The 27,973-nt window shown below is 50.3% G+C and overlaps 1 protein-coding gene across 1 annotated transcript in view; it reads right to left on the bottom strand.

Annotated features, from left to right (window-relative positions):
* brsk2a (BR serine/threonine kinase 2a) overlaps positions 1–27,973 on the bottom strand; it is a 129,487-nt gene that overhangs the window by 49,587 nt on the left and 51,927 nt on the right. The window contains 1 exon segment of the mRNA XM_084672204.1: positions 9,527–9,621. Within this exon segment, the coding sequence (XP_084528330.1) occupies positions 9,527–9,621 (95 nt within the window).

Below are 27,973 nucleotides of genomic sequence, written 5' to 3'. Positions count from 1 at the left end.
GTCTGGGTAGACAGCCACAACCTGGGGGGGGGGGGGCCCGGGGATCGAGGGGCCCGGGGACGGAGACACTGCGATGGGCCCATGAGAAGAGAGGAAGGGGTCGTCTGCCAAGATCTGTCAACGAGCAGGGGAACGGGGGAGGGGGGAGGGGGGTGGAGGCGAATGCACGCGCCGCTTACCAGGGCACTAATTGCAAGACAGACGCGCGTACAAACCCCATCCATCCATATGTCAGTCAGTGAGCTAGTCAAGCAGATGCAGTGTACTCTGCCAAAGAGGTGAGACCTGCCAGGCTGCTAGGAGCTGGGGGGGGGGGAGGGGGGTGGTGGTGGTGAAGGGGGCTGTGGGAGGGGGGGGGGTGGTGCACCATGTGCAATACCACCTGTCTGGACGTGGGTGTCATGGCGGATCCTTCCCCCTGCTAGGCTCTGTCTGATGGCTACAGCCATGTCTTGGCAAGAGCAGACACAGCTCTGGTACATGTGCCAGCCTCTCCTTACCAATGGAGACGGATAAGGGCATGCCTGTCAGTATCAAGGACACACAGTTCTGCGCAACACACACAGACACACGCCCGCACATATGCACACACACACACACGCATTTACGAACATACAGATTTTCAAATTGCCATTGGAACACGTTTGTCATGACTTTTGCAGCAGGCCATCAACATCGATCCCACAAACGCACACACACACACACACACTCACACACTCACACACACACACACATGTGCAAGTACACCCAGACACACAGTCAGCGCAGCTGGGTTTTTTGATCATCAGGATATCACTCATCCTTTGAGAAGAGGAGGTGAATTCCCCTCGCAGGGCCGATTGATCAATGTCTCAGACATGTAAATCGATCAGAACTACATGCTCTCCACAGCCGTCATCCTTCTTTCTGCTCTTCTCTTAGTCTGCCTCTCTCTCCCTCTCTCTCCCTCCATCTCCCTCCCTCTCCCTCCCTCTCTCTCCCTCTCTCTCCCTCTCTCTCCCTCTCTCTCCCTCTCTCTCCCTCCCTCTCCCTCCCTCTCTCTCCCTCTCTCTCCCTCTCCCTCTCTCTCCCTCTCCCTCTCTCTCCCTCTCTCTCTCTCTCCCTATAGCAAACTAATAATCCCCCTCTACCCTCCCAAGGCCAACGTCCATCTTCCTCCCAATCATCCCTCGTTCATTCGCTCCGTCTCTCATTCTATCTCTCCAATCATCTGTGTGGTGGCGGCCCGTCGCTCTGACAGATCCATCAGGCTGTCAGTTAGAGCGTCGTCTGGGCGACCGGCGCGCTCATCACTCCCGTCCAGCAGACGTCTTGGGGCGACCTTGGGCCCGATCGCCTCTAATGGCCGTTGTCACGGTGTGGAGAGGTCATAGGTCACACTGATGAACCCTTTATGAACCTCTTTATGGGTCTGCTGGGAGGCGGTGTTGTTGTTCATGTGCGTATGTGTGTTTGCGTGTGTGTGTCTGTGTGTCTCTGTGTGTCTGTGTGTAAGTACATCCTATCCACACCCTCCCCCAGAGTCTCCTGCCTGCTGGGGGAGTAAATGATTCAACACTGGTCTTCGAGCCAGTCAATCTCTCCGACTGACGACGGCAGCCATGTTTGGAAGTCGGAGATCTGTGTTTGTCCACCCCTTCGTTCACACATTCCCTCGCTAGGAAGGAGGGATAACGCAGAGAGAAAGGCAAGGTCACCTTGGGACGGTGAGAAAGGCGGAGTTATCTGACAGATGAACGAACTGGAGCCTGGGTCAATACAGATACACTGCACAGTTCAATTACTTGCTCTCCAGGAGGTCTCGAGGAACTCCCTAAGTAAAGCCGCTCTGTAATAACGCACACAGGTGACATATCCATCTCGTGAAGCTCTCCAGAGACGAGGAGACTCGCCCTGCCACTGTAACAAGCTAATTACCAGAGTCGCTGGAGCAGAGGAGATAGGGTGACGGTGGTTGGCTTCGGACTCCACTCATCTGAATACAGGGCCTGTCAGTCTCCACAGGATCGCGTGGGCCTGGTCAATAGCACTGGCTAGCCATCAGCTCACACGCACCGTCAATACTGACCTCTGGCTAAGGGGTCGGACAGGTGAACCGAAAACAACTCACACACACTTCAGGTTGATGGCCAAAAACAAGCCTGGTAAAGAAAGTACCGGGTATGTATGGGTAAAGTACCAAAGTATGTATGGAAGACAGAAGGAGCAAGTGTGTGTGGCATCTTACAACAGGTATAGTTCAAAACCTGTCTATGCTGTAGGGAGTGTGTGTGTGTGTGTGTGTGTGTGTGTGCGCCGATATATGTGTGTGCGTGTATGTATCTGTGTGTGTGTGTTTATGCGCAGTTGCGCATGTGGTTGTATAAGCGACTGACTCATTAACAAACATCTATATTCTCAGTGTGCTCCTTGGGGACCAGAGATGGGTTTATTGATGAACTTCAAAGCGTTTAGTGTCAGGCTTTATGTGCCAGACTCATTGATTGCAGTTGGACCACATCTATTTATCTAAGTATGTGAGCCTCGGCAGGTATATGTGTCTATGCATGTGTTTCTGAAGACAATCTGTTCTGTGTGTGTGTGTGTGTGTTTGACAGAGGAAGAGACAATAGCAGATGAGCTGATGCATAAACCGGATACAACACACTCAAGACTTATCATGTCTTTATAAATAACAGTGTTTGTGCGCATCTTTGTGAGCGAGAAAGAGAGAGACGTGATCAGTGTGAGTAATGTGCATATGCCATGTCATTCTAGGTATCTATAAATAGCTGTGTGTGGATGTGTGTGCGAGTGTGTTTGTATTCTGAGTGTCCCTCCCTTCCATTAGGTTGTATATGTCTGCCGACAGTGACTCACCAAGCCTGTCCTCCTAATGTGACACAGCCAGAAGCTGGAACCTCTCTCATGACAGTAAACAGAAGGTAAACAGAGTGTGATTATGTGCGCATGTGTGTGTGTGTGTGTGTGTAGGTGACAACCTGACGTCTCTCATACATAGACATGTCTCTTCATATTTATTTGAGAATTTCCCTCCTCATAGACACACACACACACACAGGGTTAGTCACCCATGTGTAGTGTCATGTGCTGCATACAGTTAGGATGGCCAAATACCAGACCATGCTCATGTCTACACATAGTTATGAGGGTTGACACGCATCACACACAGTTGAAAACACACATCACACACAGTTAGGCACACGCATCAAACATTGTCGGCACATGAAACGGTAACGGTGTGTGCTACACGCCGCTAGACCATCCGTCTCTCGGAGATCTACCTTTCCTTCAATTGTCCCCTCCTCCTTCTCTGCCCTTACCTCGAGAGAGAGAAAGAGAGAGAGAGAGGGGTGGGATGTCATTCACGCTTGACCATTCCAGAAGAAGGGATAAAACGCTACTCTGCCATTCACGCAAAACAACGAAACCAAGCCACACATTTAAAAAGACAGAAAACAAACAAACAAAAACTCTTGTTACTGTACTTCACCGACAGAAGGGGACAAGAGGAGAAAAGGGTACACTAGATCCCCGCATCCCCCTCGTGAGGCTTCTCTCGGGAAAGTGTCAGTTCTCGGAAAGTGTCAGTTCTCACTGAGCGCAGACTAAGCGTGCGTCGTGCCAGTTCTGACTGAGAGCGCAGTGTCTGATTTAAGACCGGGGAACAGAGCCCTCGCTGTCTACTGAGCTGTTGCTGAGCTCCTCTGCTCTCTGCTCGCTGGGAAATCCCTCCATCTCTCCATCGCTGTACAGCATCCCTCCATCTCTTTAGCCTTCCATCCCTCCAGAGCGTCCTTCCATCCCTCCAGAGCGTCCTTCCATCCCTCTAGCTCACCAGCCCTCCAGTATCCCTCCATCCCTCTACAGTATCCCTGCATCTATCCATCCCTCCATCCGCATATGACTCTCAAGCATCTCTACGTGCTTCTTCAGTATCCCTCCATCCCTCTCTACAGTATCCATTCCTTCATACCTCTATTGCTTTCTCCCTCTATCCTTTTTCCTGTCCCCTTTATCTCTCTATAGCTTCATCCCCTCATCCATCCCGTCATGTTTCTTATCCCTCCATGCCGACATGTGAAAGCAGTCACAGTGGACACATGACTGATCTAAGCTGCAACACACTGGGATCTGGGACCCCAAGCAACTAATCCCACTGGGGTCTGTTCAGATCCTCTGTGAGTCTGTCACTTTCTGTTTGTCTCTCTGTGTCTCTCTGTGTCTCTCTGTGTCTCTCTGTCTCTCTCTCTGTCTCTCTCTCTCTCTCTCTCTCTCTCTCTCTCTCTCTCTCTCTCTCTCTCTCTCTCTCTCTCTCTCTCTCTCTCTCTCTCTCTCTCTCTCTCTCTCTCTCTCTCTCTCTCTCTCTCTCTCTCTCTCTCTCTCTCTCTCTCTCTCTCTCTCTCTCTCTCTCTCTCTCTCGTCCTCTCCCTATCCCTCTCTGCCCCTCTCTCCTTCTCTCACAGCGGTCTCCAATAAACCATCTGCACCAGATGACTTGTAATACTGTAAAGGTTATTACCAAAGCATCTAATCACATCTACCTATAGAGAGAACCCTCATGGGAATTCCATAACACTGTGGCTAAAGCTGACATTTTCCTCCCGGGCCACTGTACTGCAGGCCAGTCCCCAACGCCCTCTGGTGAAAATCTATACACCATCTCCTCCTTCAGCACAGTCCCATGCACACTCAATAAGGAGAGAGACCAAAAGTGCATAAGAATTGATTTGGGAAGAGGAATTGGAAACAAAATTAGAATTGAGAGTGATGATTGACCTCAGTATTGACTGTGCAGCAGCAGGAACAGTAGAGAGAGGGAGGGGCTGGGAAGGAAGGGAGGGAGGGACGGCCAAAGGAATGATGCTATTGACTTAACACAGTTCAGTTCGGACATGAGATAGAAAGAGGAAGAGTGTGAGGGAGGGAGGGACAAAGATGGAGGGGAAGGGAGCTGGAGGTACAGAGAGACGTAGAGAGAGAGAGAGAGACGTAGAGAGAGAGAGACGTAGAGAGAGAGAGAGAGAGAGAGAGACGTAGAGAGAGAGAGAGAGACGTAGAGAGAGAGAGAGAGACGTAGAGAGAGAGAGAGAGAGAGAGAGAGAGAGAGAGAGAGAGAGAGAGAGAGAGAGAGAGAGAGAGAGAGAGAGAGAGAGAGAGAGAGAGAGAGAGAGAGAGAGAGAGAGAGAGAGAGAGAGTTAAGAAGAAGATGGGCAGAAGTGAGGGCAGCGGAGAGGAGACAAGGAGCAACGCATTGTTCTCTGTCAGGAACAAACTTCTTATCTGAGCTCTGTACACAGCTGACAAATCTGCACCAATGGAAGAAACATATGAAACCCATTTATTTCACTGTCTGTCTACTTGCCTCAACCACACACACACGCAATCGCACACACACTGAGGGTTGGGGAGGAACACAGGGGGTATTTCGGTACCTGCTAAGCTCAGCATGGATGCTGGGATACCCTGAAGAGAATGGCCGATATATAATCATTAGTGGAGTTGGTGGAGATGGAGGGAAGGACTGCTTCTGTCACCATGGTGTCAGGATAACAAGATTATACTCTCCATGATTCATCAAGAGCCCTGGTTGTCTGCCCTCTCCCTCTCCCTCTCCCCTCTCCCCTCTCCCCTCTCCCCTCTCCCCTCTCCCCTCTCCCCTCTCCCCTCTCCCCTCTCCCCTCTCCCCTCTCCCCTCCCCCTCCCCTTCTCTCTCTCTCTCAATTTCTTCAGCCTTTACTTCCCACATCTTCCATTTGTCATTTGTCTTCTCTTTATTTTCCACACGATGGACCTGTGACATTCAGTTCAACATTTCACAAACTATTAAAAAAGCAAGCACACACACACACACATGCACACGCACACACACACACCCACACACATACACAAGTGCCCACACACACACTTCTCATGTTCCCTGCTCATATGGACCCCTCTTCAGCTCTGTCCTCAATTATTTGCTTCGGGGGGCAATTATATCAGACTCTGCAGACTCTACCATCTCCCATCTCGCTCTTGTTCTCGTTATTTATCTCTCGCTCTCTCTCTGTGTCTCTCTCATGTATGATTGACGTCCAGGTGAATCTGCTGTTCCGTCTGAGTGCTATGGGATACAGCTACTAACGCTCTAAATAACTACACTGGGATACCTCACCTCTCCTCTTCACCCTCTCCACCTGTCCTTTCCTCTCACGCCCGGCCCTCCTCGCAGCTGTACTCTCCTCTCCTCAGGACCGAGGCTTAGAGGCTGGGGTTCTGGGAGCTACCGTTTGGGCGGTGGAAAGGGGAACAGCGGTGACAAGCGGAGTTTAGCTCAGGGCCAAGTAATAGTCCTGCTCTAGCAGTTACATGTGTTACTCCCCCCCCCACCACTTTCACACAGTGGAGGCTGTCACACACACAGTGCTCCCCCTCCTCACACACACACACACACACAGCAGTCCTCACACAAACTGCTCCTCTTCAAACACACAGTGCTCCTCAATTGCGCCACACCACACACACACACACACACACACTACTCACACACAGCACCGCTCCTCATAGGCTCACAGCTCCACAAGGAGCCGCCCCAAGCTGAGGTCTGTCACCAGTCTGTCCCCATGCTGATACAACAGCTTACTCCTCATCGCCATGCTCAACCTGTACGCACACGCACGCACACGCACACAGGAGACGTAGCGTACCGACCAACATCCCTGTTATCTTGTGTCAGCAGAATGCCCTCCTTCTTCTCCTCTTCTCCTCCTCTCCTCTTCCCTCCCTCTCTCACCCCAAGGCCTGGTATCATGGTAGAGGAGAGAGGGAGAGGACTGGCTGTGTCTCAGAAATGTTAACTGCTCCCTCCGGACTGACTAAACACACACACACGCGCAGACGCAGAGAGACACATTACGCACTCTGTGTTAGACTGTGCTTCACTGCATGGTGCATCCCTGCTGGAGGGCCTAACACCCACTTTCAGTTAAGACAGACAGTCACAGATACTGTCGCTCCCCCCCCCCCCCCCCCCCCCCCACACACACACACACACACACACATACAAATGTATGCACGCACAGACAGAGGAAGACACAAACTCATTCCTGCGTAATGACGAAATCACGCCCACCCACTCTGACACAATCAGTCCCGTGTAAGACAAGTCATCGTAAACGGGAAGACGTTTCTTTTTCTCCGCTTCTTTTCTCTGCGGTCTGCCTGTCCTGCTCCGTCCTCTCAGCCCCCGCGAGAGCAGCTACGGGACGAACCGTGTGTGTGCAGTGTCACACGCACACACCTGTCCAGGAGCCTTCCCTCCCTCCTAATGGGACCAGAGGGAGCCTGGTGTTTTAGCATAATAAAGGTGACTCCAGGAGAGTCTGTCTGAGGGTCGGTCAGCTTCACTGTCTGACAGCCTGAGACTCACACTGACCGAGAGAGACGTTGAGACCATGGAGGACACCTGACAAACAGCCTCCTCTCCATGGCTCTGGATAAGAGCGTGTGCTATATGACTAAATGTAAATGTGACATGAGGCTTTCTGCTTTGGCTGCCATGTTTCCTGCAGTTAGAGAGCCCTGAGCCTGACAGGTGCGCCGCGGACCATTGGGAATCTGCCCAAAGACCTACCCTCCACGGAGGAACTTTCTCTTTTTAATCGGCCGGTTCAACCCCATTTCTTCAAGTTCCACTCGCTCTGCTCTTCTGATACAGCTGGTGTGATGTGCGCGGTTTCCTGTGAAAGCTCAGGCCCAGATCCAAGCAAACATCTGGAGCTTAAGTATCTGGGAGAGCTTAAGTGTCTAGGAGAAACACAGCAATAACATATGTGAGCATGAAGAGATCGGTCAGGCAGAAGAGATCTGAGGACAGGGAAACACCTCTAACAGTTCAGTCCATCATTTCAGACACTCACACATGCACATGCACAAGCACACACATGCAATCACACACACACACACACACACACAAATACACACATACTCCAGGGACCAGAACTCAACAGCAGAATGACAGTATCCCAGTGCAGTAATTGGGCCAGGCATGCAGAGTCAGCTGAATGTACAGTTCCACTGAAATCGACAGAGAGAGCTTCTACTGGGGAGGATGAGACAATACACCTGGGATATGACACACACACACACACACACACCCCTCCACACACACAAACAAAACACACACACACACACACCTGTCACTGACTGCTTTGTCAACAGAAATGGACCCCCTATTTCTCAAACACGCCACCTAGCCTCAAATGCCAGAGAGGAGATGTAAGTTAGTGTACTGTAGGACAGCCCCCGAGACATATATAAACACAGAAAGTTAGAGTGGGTGTGGACGGCCTCACATGACCTGTCAGAGTACTGCATGTTCTCCAGGAACCTTAAATCCTGAGACGAGATTCAGGATTTTCATTCTGCCTCTCACAGTAGAACACTGCCTCTCACAGTAGAACACTGCCTCTCACAGTAGAACACTGCCTCTCACAGTAGAACACTGCCTCTCACAGTAGAACACTGCCTCTCACAGTAGAACACTGCCTCACAGTAGAACACTGCCTCTCACAGTAGAACACTGCCTCACAGTAGAGCACTGCCTAAACGGAGAGAAGGCAAACCTCACACAATTTCCATCAGCAGATCAGCTGGAGTTAAAGGTTTCTCCGGTGTGAATTACTCTGCACCTCACATCTGAACAATTACACCAGACACTCTGTCCCATGAAACACAATTACCCCCCCCCCCCCCCCCCGTTCCCTTCTCACACCCAGTACGAACCAACGCAGAGGTACCAATTACCGGCTCCTCTTCAGAAATACTTTCTTTATGAACAGGCAGTTAATATGGCAACCCACTCGGGTCCTTGGTGGTTCTTAACATGCAAATTCCAACTGCCGCACTACTCAGTGCTGTGACTAGAGAGGTATTTGAGGATTGATAAGCTTGAGAAAACCTAGCTTAGTCCTATTAGTCTCCTTAGAGACCCAAACTGAACAGAAGACAGAGAAAGTCAAAGCACATAGAGCTGGTTATAATCAGGCAATCCGCCCTGGAATCAAGGACTGAGGAAAACCACTGAGCTGTCAGAGGAGGGTGGACAGAGGCACATGGGAACCCTTAAGTCTCTCTCTATACTGTATCAGCACACGGAATGCTGGAATATTAACAGTGGGCTGTCTTTGATATTCCCTTCTTTATACAATCCTTTAAATGATGTCTTTTTTGTTTGTACAATCCTTGGTCGCCACCCTCTTATGAGATCGGTTGTGTGCCTCGTCTCTGCCTCTGTTGTCAAGCACAGGCTGGTGAAACCCATCACGATTCACCATCCAGACATCCCCGCAACCTGCTGGGTTGTGCTGGTCGAACAGGCGACGTGATTCGACGAGACATCAAACAAAACGGAAGCCTTCCTCCTCCTCATCATCAAAGACGCCATGCACCCGATGAGGTCGCTCCTTGATCTGGCATCAAGGGAGGGACTGATGAGGAGACATGGGAGAGCGCCCAGCAGGGGACTGGGCCGGCGTGGTCTTACCTTCATTAGTACTGACTCACTCAGCTTCTCCCGGTTCACTATCTTGATGGCGACTTTCTGGCACGTGACACAGTGGATCCCCAGCTTGACCAGACCTGCAATAAACACACACACACACATTCACACACACAGAAGACATAAGTTAGGACATAGCCTAGCACAGACAGCTGAGCATGATTAGATGGGTCCTTCGATGTCACTGGCCACTCAAATGAGACATGGAGGCCGAGGCAAAGGCAGGATATGACACACAGGGCAAGGACAAAACGAAAGGCTTCAGGTGAATAAAGTAAACACGCGGCAGTCTGTTCCTCAGGCTAAAGCCTCAAACACCACATCCCATCAGTCAGAGGTGCTAATGTGTTGAACAACAGGGCGTCAGGCACAGTAACCGTCCCCATCCAGATGGCAGCTCCCCTCCCCCCGCCCTCTCCTTCAGACACGCATTAGGTTTCCGATGAAAAACACAACCGCTTCAAATTCCCCCTCGCTCTCCGCCCGACAAACAGGTATATCCCCCGAACGGCACGCAGCGACAGAGTGGCTTCGCAAATGTCATCAGGAAGATAAGCAGACAAACACAAACACTGCAGATGAAGGAACAGCTGGATGGGTTTGCAGTTATTAGCGGAGTGGAGGAGTTGAATTCTCTCGAGCGGGGCAGAGACGACAACAGCAGCAATCCATTACTACAACTGTGGACCTGTGAGAGTAAGACACGCACATCAGGATGGCAAATAGGTACAGAGTTTTTCACAAAGAACAAACAATACAAACAGCGACTTCCACTGTACAAACACACACACACACAGACAAGTATGCATGGGGACACACAGACACACACACAGACATTATCAGCCCTTTACTGCTGATTTAACCGAGACAAAACAGGACACAGGTGGGACCAAATCTTCGGGGCTCAGAAAATGATTCCAGAGCCTGATCATTTCATCTGGCAGTCTCAAAAGGCTGCAGCTTAGACAAGCCTCAGAGCTGAATCTTCTGAACGATTCCACCGTATCTGACTCCTCTCCATGTGTGCCGGTGTGGGCCCCATGAGCACTGTGCTGCAGACAGGCAGGAGTAGGATGAACATAGGCCCTGCACTGGAACCAGGCAGGGGTACAAGGAGTCATCCCTACATCCCTGACTGACTGACTGACTGACTGACTGACTGACTGACTGACTGACTGACTGACAATTGGATGTATGGGCAAATTTAGAGACAGGATGGATGGACCATCAGACAAACAGACTATGCAGATTGAACTTTTTCTCTCTCTCTCTTTATCTGTTCTCTGTCCCCCTCTCTTTCTGTTCTCTCTCTATCCTTTCTATCTTCCTCCGTTTCTTTATGCTGTTTTAGCTCTTCTGAAGCAGCACAACAGGACATTCGAAGGGCTTAGAGGAGGCAGAGAAATACAGGAGCCATGGGAACGCCGAGGAGAGCGCGCGAGAGAGAGAGAGAGAGAGGGGGGGGGGAGGGAGGGAGGGAAAAAGTGAGGGAGAAAGAAGAGAGTGCAGCAATAATGCACAACTAATTGTATTGAAATTTGTGTTCTGATTGTCTGATGTATGGGTTGATTTTGACTGGTGTGTTTTTATAATTGCATGTGTGTGTTCTCCACTATGGTAGCTTTGGTTACACAGTTTAATCTGAAAATTCATGCCAAATAAGCTTAATGAATTTATTTGGATTGATTAAGATGTATTTTCACATGGAGTGAAAAAAAAATACAAAGGGTAAAAATTGTGTGAGAGAGAGAGGGGGGGGGAGAGTGAGCCCACTGTGACAGGCTACAGATAATTAAGCAGTAATGAAGGGAAGACTGGACTGGAGATTCGGGAATAAAAAGAGGAAGAGAGAGAGACGGGGAGAGAGAGAGAGAGAGAGAGAGAGAGAGATAGAGACGGGGAGAGAGAGAGAGAGAGAGAGAGAGAGAGAGAGAGAGAGAGAGAGAGAGAGAGAGAGAGAGAGAGAGAGAGAGAGATGGAAGAACAAAGAAATTGTTAGAGAACAAGGGACGGAGGAGTACGAAAGAAAGACAGAAAGAAAGCGAGAGGCCCATTAGGCCTAAGAAGATGGTAATCACAAGTTAATGGCCGCCAGGCAGACAGGAATAATCATGATAAATACATTAAAGAGAAAATGTTTGCCTGCAGAACACAGAGGAAGTTAACTCGATTATCCCCTCACCATCCATCTCCTTCTAATGCCACTGTGTTCATGAGAGCAGGCCACATCAACAAGAGCATGTGTTTATGGACCATAACCAGAGAAAACATCTAATTACAATAGTACTAGCAAAGTCATCTGGACACAAGTATGGCACATTCATGTGACTGTTCCCAGACACAACTTGACCGCTACTTGACCTCTATTTTTCTTTCCCTAAACCACTCTCTCGTTCTCTCCCTCTCTCTCTCAGTCTCTCCCTGCCTTTGCCATGATCCAGACAAGACCTAGGCCTTTTCCCCTCCAGTTAATCCCGGATAATGAAAGTGATAGAGTTAGTAGTCTTCCTGGCCCCTTCACCTGTCAGTGCTCTCCCCCCAGGGAGGTCCTCTGAGCCTGGGTTGAACCTGCTGAGCCCAGGGCCTCTGTCTGGGGATGCTGGGGAAAGCTGGGGAGGGCCAGGGAGACAGGGGAGGCTGCCAGAGAAGCATGCCCAGGGAGGAGTAGGGGGCTTGGGGCTGAATCTGGCAAGGCTCAGGGGCACCCTGACTTTGAACCGAGCTTCAAACACGCAGCTCTGGCTGAGAGCACACAGGATCAGACACCACAGGGAGAGACAGAGGAGATTACCCTGCTGCAGGTGGGGGTATATGTGTATGTGTGTGTAGGTGAGAATAAAGAACATGCATTGACTATGGAGTGCTACCATGACCTCTCACAGGAACACTGAACTCCCTTTTTGTGTCACTATGAGGGAATATGTTATCTTTGCAGACACACACATACCCACACACCTACACACATGCATGCACAGTTTAGATGCTTTCTTTGACGATTTCCAAATGACATTGTATTTACAGACTTCAATTTTTATTTTACAGATCTTACAGACTCTCACCACTTACACACACAAACACACGCAAACACACACACACACACACACTAGTTTTGCGAGACAATCAAGCTGACCCTATTTTGCCACACCACTGAATCAGCAAGTTCATCGATCCGCTGTCTCCGCCCTGCTCCTCCCTGATCAATAGCATCAAAAGCTCTCGCTTTCACAACAATGTCAGAGTAATGACAGTGGCTGGGGACGTGTGGGCTGGAGAGGCCTCCATCGACTGACCCCGGGGCCCTCCATGCCGGCTCTGGCCCTCCTCAGTTTCCAAAGGCTCCTGTGATTAAGGACCTGATGGGGAGCGACTGGGTCGGCCCTGGCTGGGCAGGCTCGGACCCTGGGGTTGGACTGGTGGGGCGGGAGTCGTGGGGCTTCCGTGCACGGTCCAGCGAGCCTAAAAGCCAGCAGGCGAGTCCGAGAAGAGAGGCGCTGGAATGTGGAAGCCGCCGGCGTCTTGTCTAATGTATAAGTCATGGTTTCAATCATGGAGCCGCTGGCTGAGACAAATCGCGGATGAATAATAGAGTTGGAGAAGATGGGGAACAAAGGGGGAGTTGATTGGCTCTTTCAAGCCCAGCGTTTCGTGGAGCATGAGCAGATCATAGCTGCTGCGTTGGAACTGCGGGCCCGGCAACGCGAGAGAGACGAAAAGCAAGATGAGAAGACCAAGCCTGCAAGTCCTACGGTGGCTCTGCTCAAACCACCGCCGCCCATCTGAGGCCCAGCAGGAAACAGGATGTGACGTCAGAGGAACGTGCTCTGCGCTCCTCTGAGGAAGAGGAATGCTAGAAGTGTTTGGGTGGCCCTGGGTGTGTCGCCCCCCGCCCCCAGACAGCCAGGTGTGACTGTGTCCTCGTCTCTCTCCGTCTGCTGCCTAGCAACACGTGCCTCAGCGTGTCTCCCACTGAGCTCCGTCATTGCCGTCATGGCTAGACGCCGCGGGACGCTGACAGTCGTTGGCTGAGCCGTGGAGCCCCACACAACAGTGAATCAGTCCTGGGCACGCTGCTGTCCCCTAACACAGCCCAATCATCGAACCCCTGTCAGAAACATGAAGAGTAACGCGTTTTCAAAAAGGGGGACGCTGCGGACCGTCTGACTCTGATCTGCTGTGGGAGATTTCAGGCATCCACCTCCGTCCGCGTGAAGCCAGCCAAACCCTGAGCCCAGCAAACGAGCCCGGAGAAACTGAGGCGCCCCCCGTCACCACCCCCGCCCCTCCACTTCCCGGCCCCTGCCTCCTGGATAGGAAGGCCTCACATTTGGCTTCCTCCTGTGCCTATTTCCGGAGCTAAGAGAGTAGGCCGATCATGAGTCGATTTATCATTAGACAGAGTGAGGGACACCCATGGAGGGGTACCCCCCACTGTGGGCCACATATCCCAGCCCATCGATCTCACTGGGGGTGGGGGGTGAGAACACAGGATGAAAGGGGGACACCCAGCCCGAGGGTGTGCCTAGGAGGAAATCTTGGTGATTTCCACTTGTTCCTCACACACACACACACACACAGTAACACCCAAAAACAGACACACCCACACTTAAACACAGAAACATACACAGTCATGCACAGTTACACCCCCGCAAACACAAAGCGACAGACATAGACACACATACATGTACCCACACAGGCAAAAAACACATCGCAGACGCACACCACGCACACACACCGTAAACACACACACACACACAGACTTCTTCCCCGCAGTGCCAGGAGCCAGGCAGAGGAAGATTATTACTGAAGAGCTTCACTTCCAACAGGCTGCGCTTCCTCAGTGAAGAGGGGAGCACATGAAGAAAAGGAGATATCTTCAGCACTCCTTTCTCTGGGTAACTGCTAATCTTACCCATAGTGTATCCGTGTAGTCGGGGAACAGAGTCTAACGGTGGTTGGCTCTCTGTCCCTTAGGTCTCCGGCTGGGAGTTGCCCTTCGGCAGTGATCTAGGAACAGTTTACCCTCCCCGCTTTAAAACTACTGCTAGGAGTTTAAAAGCAGGACCAAACACAAATGTGTCAGATCAGTCCTCGGTGGGCCCTCGGAACCTCGAGTCTGAAGGTACAGTCCTCTCCTCTGAGAGGAGACTTAGTCTGCCCTTCGTTTCCTTGTCTTCATTTCACAGTGTTTACTTTACAAGAGAGAGAGAGAGAGAGATAGAGAGATAGAGAGAGATAGAGATAGAGAGAGAGAGAGAGAGAGAGAGAGAGAGAGAGAGAGAGAGAGAGAGAGAGAAGAGAGAGAGAGAGAGAGAGCGAGAGAGAGAAGAAGGATCTAGAAAAAGCTGTTGAGTCACAGAGCGCAAGGGAAGTCAACATGGAGGAGATCAAACAGCTTTCACTCACTTCTGAGAAAAAGAAAATCTCTCACAGAAAATCTCTTCCTCCCTTTCCCTTTCCCCCTCTCTCTCTCCCTATTCTTCTCTCCCTCTCTCTCCCCCCCCCTCCATCTTTTCTCAGCCTCTCTCTCTCATTTGACTTTCTGTCAGACGTGTGCAGAGTCCACCCAGACTGAAACTCCCCGGCAACAGCCCGATAGCAGCAGTCTCTCAGCCCAGTTCGGCAGAGCAGCTTCAAACGCAGGAAGTTGTGCTCGGCGCACGCAGAGAGAGACCGCAGAACCGGAACACAACAAAGGAAGACGTTGTAATAGGAGTGCAGGGTCTCCCCAAAGCACAGTCATTAACCACCTGACTAAACACGGCAGTGCAGGAACTCTCTAAAGTGTTCAGGAATCAGGTCAGAGTGAAAGAAAACATGATTTGTCTTCTTTTCTTTTTTTACCACTGAGTCTCGCCAAAGGAAAGACAGGATGTAACCTAATTAGCTACAAATGAAGTCACAGTCTTCAGCACATACATACACACCCAAACACACATGCACTTACGTACACATGCTGCACACACACACACACCCAGACCTGGTGTTACACGCACGGGCTGTCGCTGTCACAGGGACAGTCGTCAGGTGACACTGTGAACTGGACCAATACAGGACCAATCCCAGAGTGCCTTGGGGCAACTATAATCCGTACAGCAGCAAACATCTGCTGTGTGTGTGTGTGTGTGTGTGTGTGTGTGGGGGGGGGGGGCTCCATCTGTTGATGCAAGTTCCCAAATCTACACATGACCATCTCACACACACAGGCAGCAAACACGCACTCCCGCGATCGAACCCCGTTTGTGCAGGTCACAGAGCAGAAGAGGGTGGAGCATGGCGGGCGTCGATGCACACGCGCCACGCCAGCTCTGAGCAGATGAGGGAGAACTGAGAGCCGTCAAAACATTGCCTCAGGACCACCGCAGTGACTCACCTCAGATTTCTACACCGTCATCTCACCAACTGCCTGATTGGCCCCCTACGTGCACGCTCCCCACACTCCCTGCAAAGGCCTCATCAATATGCAAATGCGTGCCGACACCTCCTCAACATCCCGTCACCTCCGTCAGCCTCCAGCCCTCTCTCCTGCTGCTGCGGCAACTAAGCGCCGTCGTCGTTGTCGGGGACCCACGCACGCACGTCAACAACATTATGCAGCGGAAAACAGCTCAGGAAGTCCACGTTGTCGTGACGACCGGGAGGAGAACTTTGCCAGACATGAATGACTGGCTGGCTACAGGGAAGCCGGCATGGTGTGAGGCAGCCGACCAAGCCAAACACAGAGAGGCAGGAGAGCCAGCCAGGCCCAAGGAGAGGCAGGAGAGGAGGCAGGAGAGCCAGCCAGGCCCAGGGAGAGGCAGGAGAGGAGGCAGTCCAGACAACCTGTCAGGAAGAACAGAGAGTCTCTCGTATTCTTTCAGATTCTCCTCAGGGTCAAACACAGGACAAATAATCCACTCAACTGTTATGACAGTGTTCTATGGGTATCTGATGTAGAGCTATGTCGTCTATAAACAGAGAGCCTATTAACGAAGGAAAGCAACATTTACGGATCCAGAACAGCTGACGTCTGACCGGGCCTGACTGTGTCGAGGACACGGGGGCCGGCCAAAACAGACACTGTCAGAGAAGATGTTCTCCCCAGATCCCAAACGGGAACATCAGAATGCCAGACCTTTTGCACATCTTTGGACCAGGCCAGAGGGTAGGAGAGAGAGAGAGAGAGAGAGAGAGAGACAGAGACAGAGACAGAGACAGAGACAGAGACAGAGAGAGAGAGAGAGAGAGAGAGAGAGAGAGAGAGAGAGAGAGAGAGAGAGAAGTGAAAAGAGAAAGAGAAGGAGAAGGAGAGAAAGAGGGAGCGAGAAAGAAGGAGAGGGAGAGAGCGGAGGAGGATAGGAGGAAGAGAAAGAGAGAGAGAATGAGGGAGAGATATAGTCAAAACATACAAAACAGAACCTAAACGAACGATAGCATAGCGCGAGAGACGGCGAGAAAGATGGAGAGATGCAGTCAAAACAGAGTGAGCGTTGGGCCTACAGGGGCGGGGCAGTTGCACTCAGATCTATTTTTAATGCCTCTGACTGTGGCTCAGCAAAAGGAATGCATAATTACTGCCTCATGAATAATGCAAGCAGGTTTCTTTTAATTAGCAACAAGAGGCCCAACAGAGCAGCCACAGCAGACGGCACACACGCGCGCGCGCGAGAGGACTGGAGAGGCAGCACTGACAGGTATAAGACACATGTGGGGGCGGAGTTGTCTCTCACGGTTTCGTCTTCGTGTGCCACTTTTCCATACAGACAATGTCACGGCTTGACCACACACACACACACACACACACACACACACACACACTAGCACCCCTCCTATGAGCACGGAGCAAGATGAAGCAAAGTGACCGTGCCGTCGTCCAGCGGAGTGCAGATGATCCGGTGACGCACGGCTCCGGGATCCGGCGGACGCTGCGAGAGAACAGCCCCTGGATGCTAGCTCCACTATGCAGCCTCACCACAGAATGAGTAACACTGGCTGTCTGCTCGCTGTTAGATAACACATCACGGAGATTAAATATTAAACATCCGACGGCCTGCTATTACAAAATCACTCTCTGCACAGTTGTTAGGACGTAGTGGCAGTCTCTCGCTCAGACGGCGGCTCGCGCGCACTCGCATGGGCGCACACGCACGTACACAGTGGATAAAGTGGCGTTGGCTGAAGCCGAGACTCGAAATGGACCTTGCACTCATCTACAGGAGTGTTCAATCTGAGTCTTTAAAATTGGAACAGGCACACCTAACACACACATACAATGCACACCTTTCCTTATGCATGCATGTACACATCTTTCTCTTTGTTTGTCCCCGGGGCGCAATCAATTTCTTTGCAGCAAAAGTAAAACAACTACCGTGATCATGCACATGCACTGTGGAAACCTCTGCCGCCGATAAAGTGTTTTACAGTCCATCGTAAAAACCCTTAGCAACATTTACATCATTGTCACCACCGACACAATGATTAGCTTTAGTGTTGGTGAAGTAAACACCAGTACTATAAAGTGTAATAAAAGATAATCAATCCCAAACAATGTCAGCAGGACTGGAACATAGACACACACAAACACACAGTGATTAATCAATCAAGGCCCCATGTATAATTCAGCCGTCTTTGTTTCCATATTGGCGTTTGTGTTGTGTCAGTAACGTCCTGTTCATCAGGCACCCAGGACGGTGTCCGATCAGTGTAATCAACCCTCTTTGATCAGACGACACGCAACGCGCCTCGGACCCCCTCACAGACCCAGCTCATCAACAGACACAGGAAGCTGGGTCTGATAGGAGACACTGATCAAGACGACAGACAGGAAGAGACGTCCGGGTTGGTATCTCTCCTTTTTTCTCCTCCTCCTCTCCCATCCTCTCATCCTCGGGCCGACTAATTGAGAGCTCATTCCTGTCTGGTCAGCCCATCTCCGCGTGTTCAGAGGATGAGATTGGTTCTCATTCATTGTCTGTTTTTTTTTCTTGATCTTGGCCCAGTGATTGGACTCTAATGAGCAGATGCGAGCTTCGGCTACCAAACTCAGGACTCCATAGAGATGGAGCCTGGACAGAATGAGACTTTCTCACACGCCGCAGATCAAAGGCATTCGGAGAGAAAACACGCACACGCAGACACACACAAACACACACAGGCCTTCACGTACACACCCCTACACACGTGCATAGACACACGGACAAACTTTAGCCACAGTTTCACTTTCTTCACCAGGAGTTTGTTCCATGTAGGGACTGTTTATTACCCTGGGTAGACTTCATGAAGATGTTACATATGACCTTTAGAAAACAAGAGCTGAATGGAGTACAGGACTTGGCCAAGGGGAGTAATGAAGACATTATTTACAGCCATGTCCACTCAGAGACAGCCAGCTAGCCACTGTTGATTAGCAAAAGGAATGTGGACTTACAACAGGCACAAGGGTAAAGAGTGTGTATGAGAGACAAAACAAACCGCCCCCCCTCCCCCCTGCAGTGCAGCAGAAGCAGACTTACATATATGTGGCCCCTCCCTCCCTCTCTCCCTCTCTCCCTCTCTCCCCCCTTCAAACTACCACAGCTGGGAAGGTTCAAAACCCACCACCCAGCGGGTGGTCTCAAGCACTCTCCCCACCCCACACACTTTCCTCCTCCTCTTCCTGACTTTCTTCTCTCTCTGTTCCCTACAAACGCCGAACCAAATGCCCACTGGGTGAAGGTCAGAGCAGTAGGAGAGAAAGAGCGGGGGGAGAGACAGGAGAGAGCAGAAGTTTGCCCATACTGGCTCACAGTCGAGCTGGTCCTCCTCATCGTAAAACACGTGCACCAGTCCAGCGCAGGGGAAGGAGCCTGGACAGGAGACCATCACAAGAGTGAGGGTGGGGTGGACGGATTTGAGAGGTTTGTGCTGTGGGGTTAGCGTGGGAGAGGGAGCCATACCCTGGCAGCCATTGTTGTGGCTGTTGACATCTCTGTGAGGAAAGACTCTTCTGGCTGAATCAATGCATCAATGCCAGCTAGCTCATTACCAGGGCCACTACTGCATTCTAATGAGCCAAGCTGTGAATTGCTATTAACCACTCAAAACCTCCATCTCTCTCACCCTCGCCCTCTCTCTCCCTCTCCCGTCAGTCCTTCACCATTTCCTTCAGGATAAAACTCCCACTTGTTCCCTGTTTCTTTCTCGTTCTGTCCATCCTTTTCACTTCCATCAATTTGACATTCGTTTCCGAGGTTTAATTTTCTTATTCTCGGTCTCCTCTTCAGTCTCACAATCCCCCTTTCCTCTCTTGTCTCTCCCCCTCTCCCCCTCTCCCTCTCTCTCTCTCTCTCTCTCTTCCTATTCCTCTGATTCTCCTTCTCCTTACTTCCTCCCAACCCCAAACCCCCCTCCTCTCTCTTCGACAAAAGGAGGAGAGATGGCTCTTCTGTTGCATCATGGGTTCTGGCCATACGGTAACAGGAGTGTGTGTGTGGGTTTGTGAGTGTGTGTTTGCCTCGGTGAGGTGCTTTAAGATGCTTTAAGGGCCTGGAAGCATCGGGAACGAGACAGATGAGGTAAAGACAGAAAGTGAGAGCCATCCCTGACCTTGTGTGTGTGTGTGTTTATGTAGCCGTGTGTCTATCTTAGCCTGCATGCATGTGTGTGTGTGTGTACGTGCACAAGTGTATGTGTGTGTGTGTGTGTGTGTGTATATGTGCATGCTTATGTGTGTGTATGTGCCCGTGAGTAATATTCTGATGGCGGATGTTTTGGAGGCTAGCCAGGGCTCTGATTGCCTGGTTTCTCAGAGACTGAGCCGACGTCAGTGTGCTTGGAAGACTGCCCCTGACACACACACACACACAACAAAGCTGTTTGACGTAGACACGTTTCATTCAAAAATGCTTAATAGAAAGACAGACAGAGGGAATGAGGGATGACACAGAGATGGAGGAAGGTTGGGGGAAGATAATAGGAGGAGAGAAGAGTAAAAATAGAAAAATAGAGAGTGAGATTAGGAGAGAGAAGTCCCTCCTCTCTTTCCTCTTCTACAAGGGACAGTGAGACAGACATCTGTTAAACTGGACTGAAGGGGGCTGTTAGGCTTAACCACCGTGCTATACTTGTTTTCACACACAAACACATGGCACTTAGATGAACTCTAACCCTTTCTCACTTTCTATTTCTATTTCTAATGCACACACACACACACACACACACACACACACTATATTAACACACACAAACACACACGCCTTATTAAACAATAGTCATGTTGCAAAAAAATACAAAATCGTTTTTGGTTCATCTCCAGACTTGTCTAGTCCATTACAATCCATTACTCTGCTCCTCTGCAAGTCATTGTCAATCATGGTCAACCACTGTCAGCTCCAGTCAACCACAGTAATGTACATTCAGCCACAGTCAGCTCCAGTCAGCCCTGGTCAGCTACAGTCAGCCATGGTCAGCTACAGTCAGCCATGGTCAGCTCCAGTCAGCCATGGTCAGCTCCAGTCAGCTCCAGTCAGCCATGGTCAGCTACAGTCAGCTACAGTTAGCCCTGGTCAGCTACATTCAGCCACAGTCAGCTCCAGTCAGCCCTGGTCAGCTACAGTCAGCCATGGTCAGCTACAGTTAGCCCTGGTCAGCTACAGTCAGCCACAGTCAGCTACAGTCAGCCACAGTCAGCTCCAGTCAGCCCTGGTCAGCTACAGTCAGCCATGGTCAGCTACAGTTAGCCCTGGTCAGCTACAGTCAGCCATGGTCAGCTACAGTTAGCCCTGGTCAGCTCCAGTCAGCCCTGGTCAGCTCCAGTCAGCCATGGTCAGCTCCAGTCAGCCATGGTCAGCTCCAGTCAGCTCCAGTCAGTAATGGTCAGCTCCAGTCAGCCAGATCTCCAGCAGTCATTCCCTCACCCCCAGCACATCAATAGACAACATCCAGCAGTCATTACCATCATAGATCCTGACAAGAAATCGACCACTTACCACCACACACCCTTCTCTGCTACCTGAACAACACAGGATCAGATGGACCTTGATGGTATCCCTTTACTGTGTGTGTGTGTGTACGTGTGTGTTCTAGTTTGTAGTTCTAAGACAACAAGGCAAAGTGTGAGGAGATAAAAGCACACACATGGACACACACATAGTCTATGACTTCTATGGGAATATGAAACAGCTCTGCAGGTCTATTTATGGCTTTTTATACATCATGTCAATGTTGATGAACCTGTCATGTGGACAGCACGGACATGGGAGGCATATCTGAAACGCTCATTACACACTGTACATCATGGACCTGTCATACGTGTCCTTGCATACATGGACTGCATAAATAGCTACCTCAAGCCAGTCAGGAGGTTGGGCACATGCCTCTGTGTGCGTAGGCATAGAACTACTGTAACGCAAATCTAATGTAAACACCCATACCAAGAAACACAAAAAAGATGACAAGTAACATTCGAACGCAGGACTAACCCAGGGATATCTCTCCACCTCCAAGAAAAGGCTCAAGACGCACTTGTTCTGGGAGTACAACGGTACTTAGGAATGGTTTGGTGGACCCAATGTAAGTTTCCTCAAGGATCACAATGACTCTTGCTTAGGGACCTGTTGCTCTTGTTGGTTAGTGGTAACTGATTTAAATAGTTGTACTCGCTGTGAAATATTTTTTTAAATTATTTTTTTTACTGTTTCTTGCTTTTCTACAGGTGCACTTGCACATATAGTGATTCATGTTGTTTAATTGTAACTTGCTTAACTACATGCTCTTATGGTTCTTCCCTTTGCACTTATTTTTGGTGGTTCTCAATATGTGCTTCATGTTTTGGCTACCCGCAATGTTTTTGGGGCTATCTTGTTGTTATTATCAGTGACCTATGCACTTTGTAAAGCTCTCTCTTGGAAGTCGCTTTGGATAAAAGCGTCTGCTAAATTAATATATGTAAATGTGATGTAAACCCAGTAAATGGATATGTTGTTTTAGTATGAACTAGTTTCAAGATGCATCATTCCAGTGCTCTGTATTCTGTTCAGGAATCTTCCACAGCTCTGGAGGACTGGCTCTTCTGCATGAATAAGCAACTGACAAGCAACTGTCAGGGAGATTGATGGACAGGCCTATCAGCCAATGGTGACAGGTGGAGGGTGCAAGGGGGCGGGCTGGGTTCATGTCAAGGCCCTCTGCAGAGGCTGGCCGGGTCAGAAGGGGGTTGCTAGGAAGTTGCTATGGAGACAAGGATGTGGGTGAGGTGAGGTGGTTGTTGATGTCTGCCGATGTGATGATAATACTCCTGAGGTAACTGGGCAGAAAGACACACACACACATACATTGGACACAAGCATACAAAGTCTCATATATAGACACAATCTCTTATCACCCTGACCTGTTTTGTATTATTTTCCCTGACCTGTAATATGGAAAAATATTCTCATCAAGATTAGCAGTCAGACTGTATGTGATTACATGTAACACCTATTGCAGACAAAACACAAACGCATTTTGACAACACAGAGTTGACATACTATATTGGTAACACATTTTAAAAGTGAAAATGTCATGGCATACAGTATATTGTATGTGTAAGGACGTGTGATCAAAGACTAATATAATGTAAGAGACATAGTAGGTTACATCCTGTAGTATATGCATATGTGTGTTTGTGTGTGTAAATCATATAACACATTTTATACAGTGTGTATTCCCTTTTCAAATGAGCTTGCTGCAGGGGGCGGGGCTGAGTGCAATCACAGCTCTTTCACAGACCGCTGCATGCTCAGAGCACTGGGTCACACATACACACACAAGACCATCTTTGTTAGAGCTGATGATGACGCATGCTGCCACAGCCTCCTGCCCCAGAACGACAACAAAGTAAAAGTAGAGAGAGCGAAAAACAGAGAAAAGACAAGAGAGTGAATGGGATAGAGAGAGAGAGAGAGAGAGAGAGAGAGAGAGAGAGAGAGAGAGAGAGAGAGAGAGAGAGAGAGAGAGAGAGAGAGGAATAGAGAAATAGTTGGAATGATTGAGCAACAGAGAAATGGATGAGAGAGAGATTATGAGAAGCTACAGCAGTTGAAGTTGTTCTCCTGACCCTTTCTAACACACACACACACACACAAAGTATGTTGGCATCCATTAGAGAGCCAGGGATTCAGAGATTAGAGTTTAGCCAGTAATCTGCATGGGAAAACCATCTATGACAGTGCAGTATTCTGCATCCCAGTGAATCAGACCAACACACTGTCCCCTGGCGTCCCAGACGAAGACATAGATAAAGAGAAGGGGGGCCTAACCAGGGGGGAGATTCCTGCTCTGACCAGCAGGGGGCTCTCCCTTACCTGCAGTCCTGACTAATGCCCCTTTAACCTCTTCTTCCCTTCCCTTCCCCCCTTTTTTTTCATTTCCCTATGCTTCAACCACTCCCTCTCTCCTCCCTCTCTCCTCCGTCGTTCCTCCATAGGCTCTGCTCCCTCTCTCTCCCCATCTCTGCAGCCGTCCACCCCCGACGCGCGCCCTCACACGCTCACACGCTGTGCCTGCATGCACACACGCATGCACGTCGGCACGTTCGGACGCACATTCCGACTGCAGTATCACCAGAGAGTGGCGTTGGAGAGGGAAAGAGAGCGAAGGGTGGCGCAGGGGAGAAGGTGAAAACATATTGGCTCTTCACATCATCCAAGCAGGTTCGATGCACAACGAGGCACACACATCTTGCGTACACACATGCACTCATGCAAACACGCGCGTGAACACGCACGTACGTAGAAACCCATTGATCCGTGGAGACATAAGGATCTTGACTCCAGCGAAAATACAGAGCTGTTGTTGCTAGGAGAGCTGGGGAGAGGAGAAGACTGGAGAGGAGATGAGAGGAGTGGAAAGGAGAGGAGAGGGGTGGAAAGGAGAGGTGGGGGGAGGGGGAGGTGGAGGGGGTGGAGGGGGTGTCCATCTCTATTTGAGGACAGCGGTGTGACGTGCAGTGCGGATCCCCTCTGTAATACCAGTTATTTCACATACCATCACCTCACTGCAGAGCCCAGCTCCCCTCCATCACACACACACCACCCCACCTCCTCCCCTACGGCCCCAGTCAATCAAGGGGAGCACGTGTTCATGAGGCTGAGAAGGAGGGAAACAGGGAGGCAAGTGATTGGGGGAGCCAGAGGGGGGATAGAGGGCAGTGAGGAGAGGGGGAGAGGGGAGAGGAGAAGGGGGGAGTGGGGGAGCGCTGGAGAGAGTGAAAAACATGCAAGGAGAAGAGAGAGAGAGAGACCAGGCAGCAAGAAAGGATGATAATGAGAGCGATCATGACGGAAGGTTGGAGAAAGGGAATCGTGGGGGATGGGACTGCAGAGGCAACACAGAAACTGCAACATCAATCTACCACGAGGACTGATTCTGAGACTGCTCACCCCCACCCCACCACAACCACCTCCACCACACACAGACACATCCCGCCTTGTTGGGGGTTAGGAGATGGGCACTGTGTCTTACCTGAGGTAAAGAGAGACAGGACACCATGATGTGATACCCATCCAGACAGGAAGAGCGATGGAGGGAGAAAGAGATAGAGAGAGACGAGAGAGAGAGAGAGAGAGAGAGAGAGAGAGAGACACAGTTAGTGACAGTGGCATTAGGACACTCTGTACAGTGCAACATCTTGACATGCCTATCGTTTATCAGAGTAGTGTGTTAGAGAATGTCTTCGTGCCGACGAAGACGTGGTCAGGAGAATTGAGTCCCACAGTGTAGCAACACAGAAATAGACAGCCTGACCTCAGGAGATTGAGGGTCAGACAAGAGATCAAGAGGAAGCCCTCGCTCGCTCCCTCCCTCCCTCTCCAACTCCGTCTCTCCCTTTCATGCTCTCCTTCTCGCTCTCCCTCTCTCCCTGTCTCCCCCTCTCTCCCCCTCTCTCTCTCCCCCTCTCTCTCTCCCCCTCTCTCTCTCCCCCTCTCTCTCCCCCTCTCCCTCTCCCTCTCCCTCTCCGTCTCTCCGTCTCTCCGTCTCTCTGTCTCTCTCTGGAATACTCCTTTCTCCACGGTACCAGTCCCTCGGATGTTCTCAACACTCTGGCTGGCTGCTGAATTACAAGCCGTCTGTTTACCAACTAGAGAATTCCGAACGGAATCTGATTTCCCTTTTCAAAGGCCGTTTGAAGTTCGGCACAGATGTTGTTTTTTTAGTTCATGTCAGAATTATTCTTTTTTTGGTGAGGTTCTGCTCTTTCCCCTACCTCTCTCCCAACCCACATGAAACTCCTCTTCACCTCCCCACCCAGCCCCCCTCACCCATCCCTTCATCCTCCAGCTGATCACAGGAGAAAAGTTTCACAGACTGGGAAGTGCTTGGGAGAGGTTGCCATGGATTCTGAGGCAAGGGTTTACCCACAGTAGGTCTGAAGCAGGCCTGCCCAGACAGACTGAAGCTAGACCCAACTTCAACACAACATCTCCCCATACCGTATAACGTACGCTGTCTGGATCCCAGAACGTGTGAGGATAGCAGGGCAAACATTAAAAAATATCTCAGAGGACTTCCGCTACTGTAACATCATGAGTGTGTTGCGGCGCACTCATGAAATAGTGAAATCAAATCATGCGTGCCTGCAAGTATACACACACCCTGAACAGACACATACACTACTCCAACCATCCTTTCTCTCTTCAGAAAAAGACCCATGGAGGTTAAGGGGGCACTCCAGTACCACTTCAGACCCAGGACACGTCACATATTCTGGGGTGAGAACTGAAGCACTGCCTGGTTGTCTGTGCATTCGAAACTGTCCGTCATGCGCTCTGTTTTAAACGTGTCCATGAAGACTGTTCAGAAGGGGGCATCTCTCAGCAGCAGCTAGAGGTGAGAGTGATAGAGGGGGGGTTTATGAGCAAGCTGCGCAGGGCTGTGAGCCTCTTACAGGTTAACAGCTCGGTCAAACCACCCAAATCAATCGCTTTTTACAGCATCCCATATCTGTCCCCAAGGGCAGACCTGGAGCGCCAGAGACAGGCCCGGAAAGGAAGAAGAGAGGGCTGAGAGGGAACCACGAGCCGAAGGAGAGAGGGAGCGAGGGATGAGGGGAGAGAGAAGAGAGAGGATTCTGTGAGCTCCTTGTGTGAATATCGTGTTGCGATTCTGACAGAGTGAAAATGGGTCAGCTTTGACTAGGCTTCTCTTTTCTATTAAGAAGGAACTGTACTGTACATCACCCAGAGAAGGTTCCCCGACGGAACGCAGAATGTGGGCCAGTGAAGAAGGCAGGAGGAACAAAGGTTTTGGATGAAAGATTGGTCACAAGCTAATTGGAATATTAGCAGTCCCGGGCAGAGGAAGGAGAGAAAACAACAGTGGAACTAATTAAGAGAAGAAAGCTCCATTCTGTGATATAACAGAGAGAGAGAGAAGGAGAAAGAGAGAGAGAGAGAGAGAGAGAGAGAGAGAGAGGGAAAAGGAGAAAGACAGAGAGAGGGAAAAGGAGAAAGAGAGGACGAGGATGGCAAAGGGAGAAAATAGAAATTAAGAGAGACAGAGGGAGGCAGAGTCAAACGAGAATGTGTTTCTGTGTTCCGGTGTGCGACTGTGTACGTGTGTGTGTGCTAGCGTGTGTGTGTGTGCAGGGGTGTTTTATCGGGCCAGTACTCTAGTGCAGATTAAACCAACCCTAACTGTTCTGAACAGCAGACTGAACACAGCCTCTGACGTCACACTGTAATCCGTCAGGCTGAAACAACCAACGCAGAGAAATTGGTTCCTGATCCCAGCAAACCAATAACATAGGACCTGGTAATGCGTACCAGGCCTGGCTTCTGTAGGAGGACACAGTGGAACAATCACATCTAGAGTGTGTTAGTTCCAGCAAAGGTGAACCCTCTGTCAGTGAATCCAACTCCTGAGGGAGATGTAGAGTAGACACACACACACACACAAACAAACACACATTATCATGCCACTGCTCTAGCTGTTCCACAAAACTTTCTATCGTCAGGTGAGGAGCATTCAAAGAACCTCTCTCTGTGCCCTGTGTGACTTCTTCAAACCTGTCACACAGTGCTCACTCACTCTTTAATCTGTTCCTCCCTTTCTTTCTTTCTCTCTCCATCTCTCCTCCTTCTCTCTCTCTTTCTTACTGGTTGCTATGGTAAAGAAGCTGGAGGCTGGCACTGGTCCAGTCAGGTCAGTCAGCCATGCTGTTCACAATGACTTCCTGTGACCCTTCCGTCCAATCAAAGCCACACACACACACGCATAGAGAAGAGAAACATTTCCCAACATTAAATAGCTTAAATTACCTTCCAGAAAGTCTTGGAAAACCAGTGATTTATGTTCATTGAGCTAATCTTCTGGCAGGGGACGACTGCCAAGCACAACAGCGAGAGAGGGGGATGGGGAACGAGAGAGAACATGTTGCTGACTGCCTGGATCTTCATAATAGCTCTGCAGGTGTGTGTGTGTGTGTCACCTGGGATGGCT

Source organism: Hypomesus nipponensis, chromosome 14, assembly GCF_054491055.1.
Source record: "Hypomesus nipponensis isolate SF chromosome 14, ASM5449105v1, whole genome shotgun sequence".
Taxonomy (NCBI): domain Eukaryota; kingdom Metazoa; phylum Chordata; class Actinopteri; order Osmeriformes; family Osmeridae; genus Hypomesus; species Hypomesus nipponensis.
The sequence above is the reverse complement of the archived record's forward strand: the minus strand, read 5'-3'. Positions and strand labels throughout refer to the sequence as shown.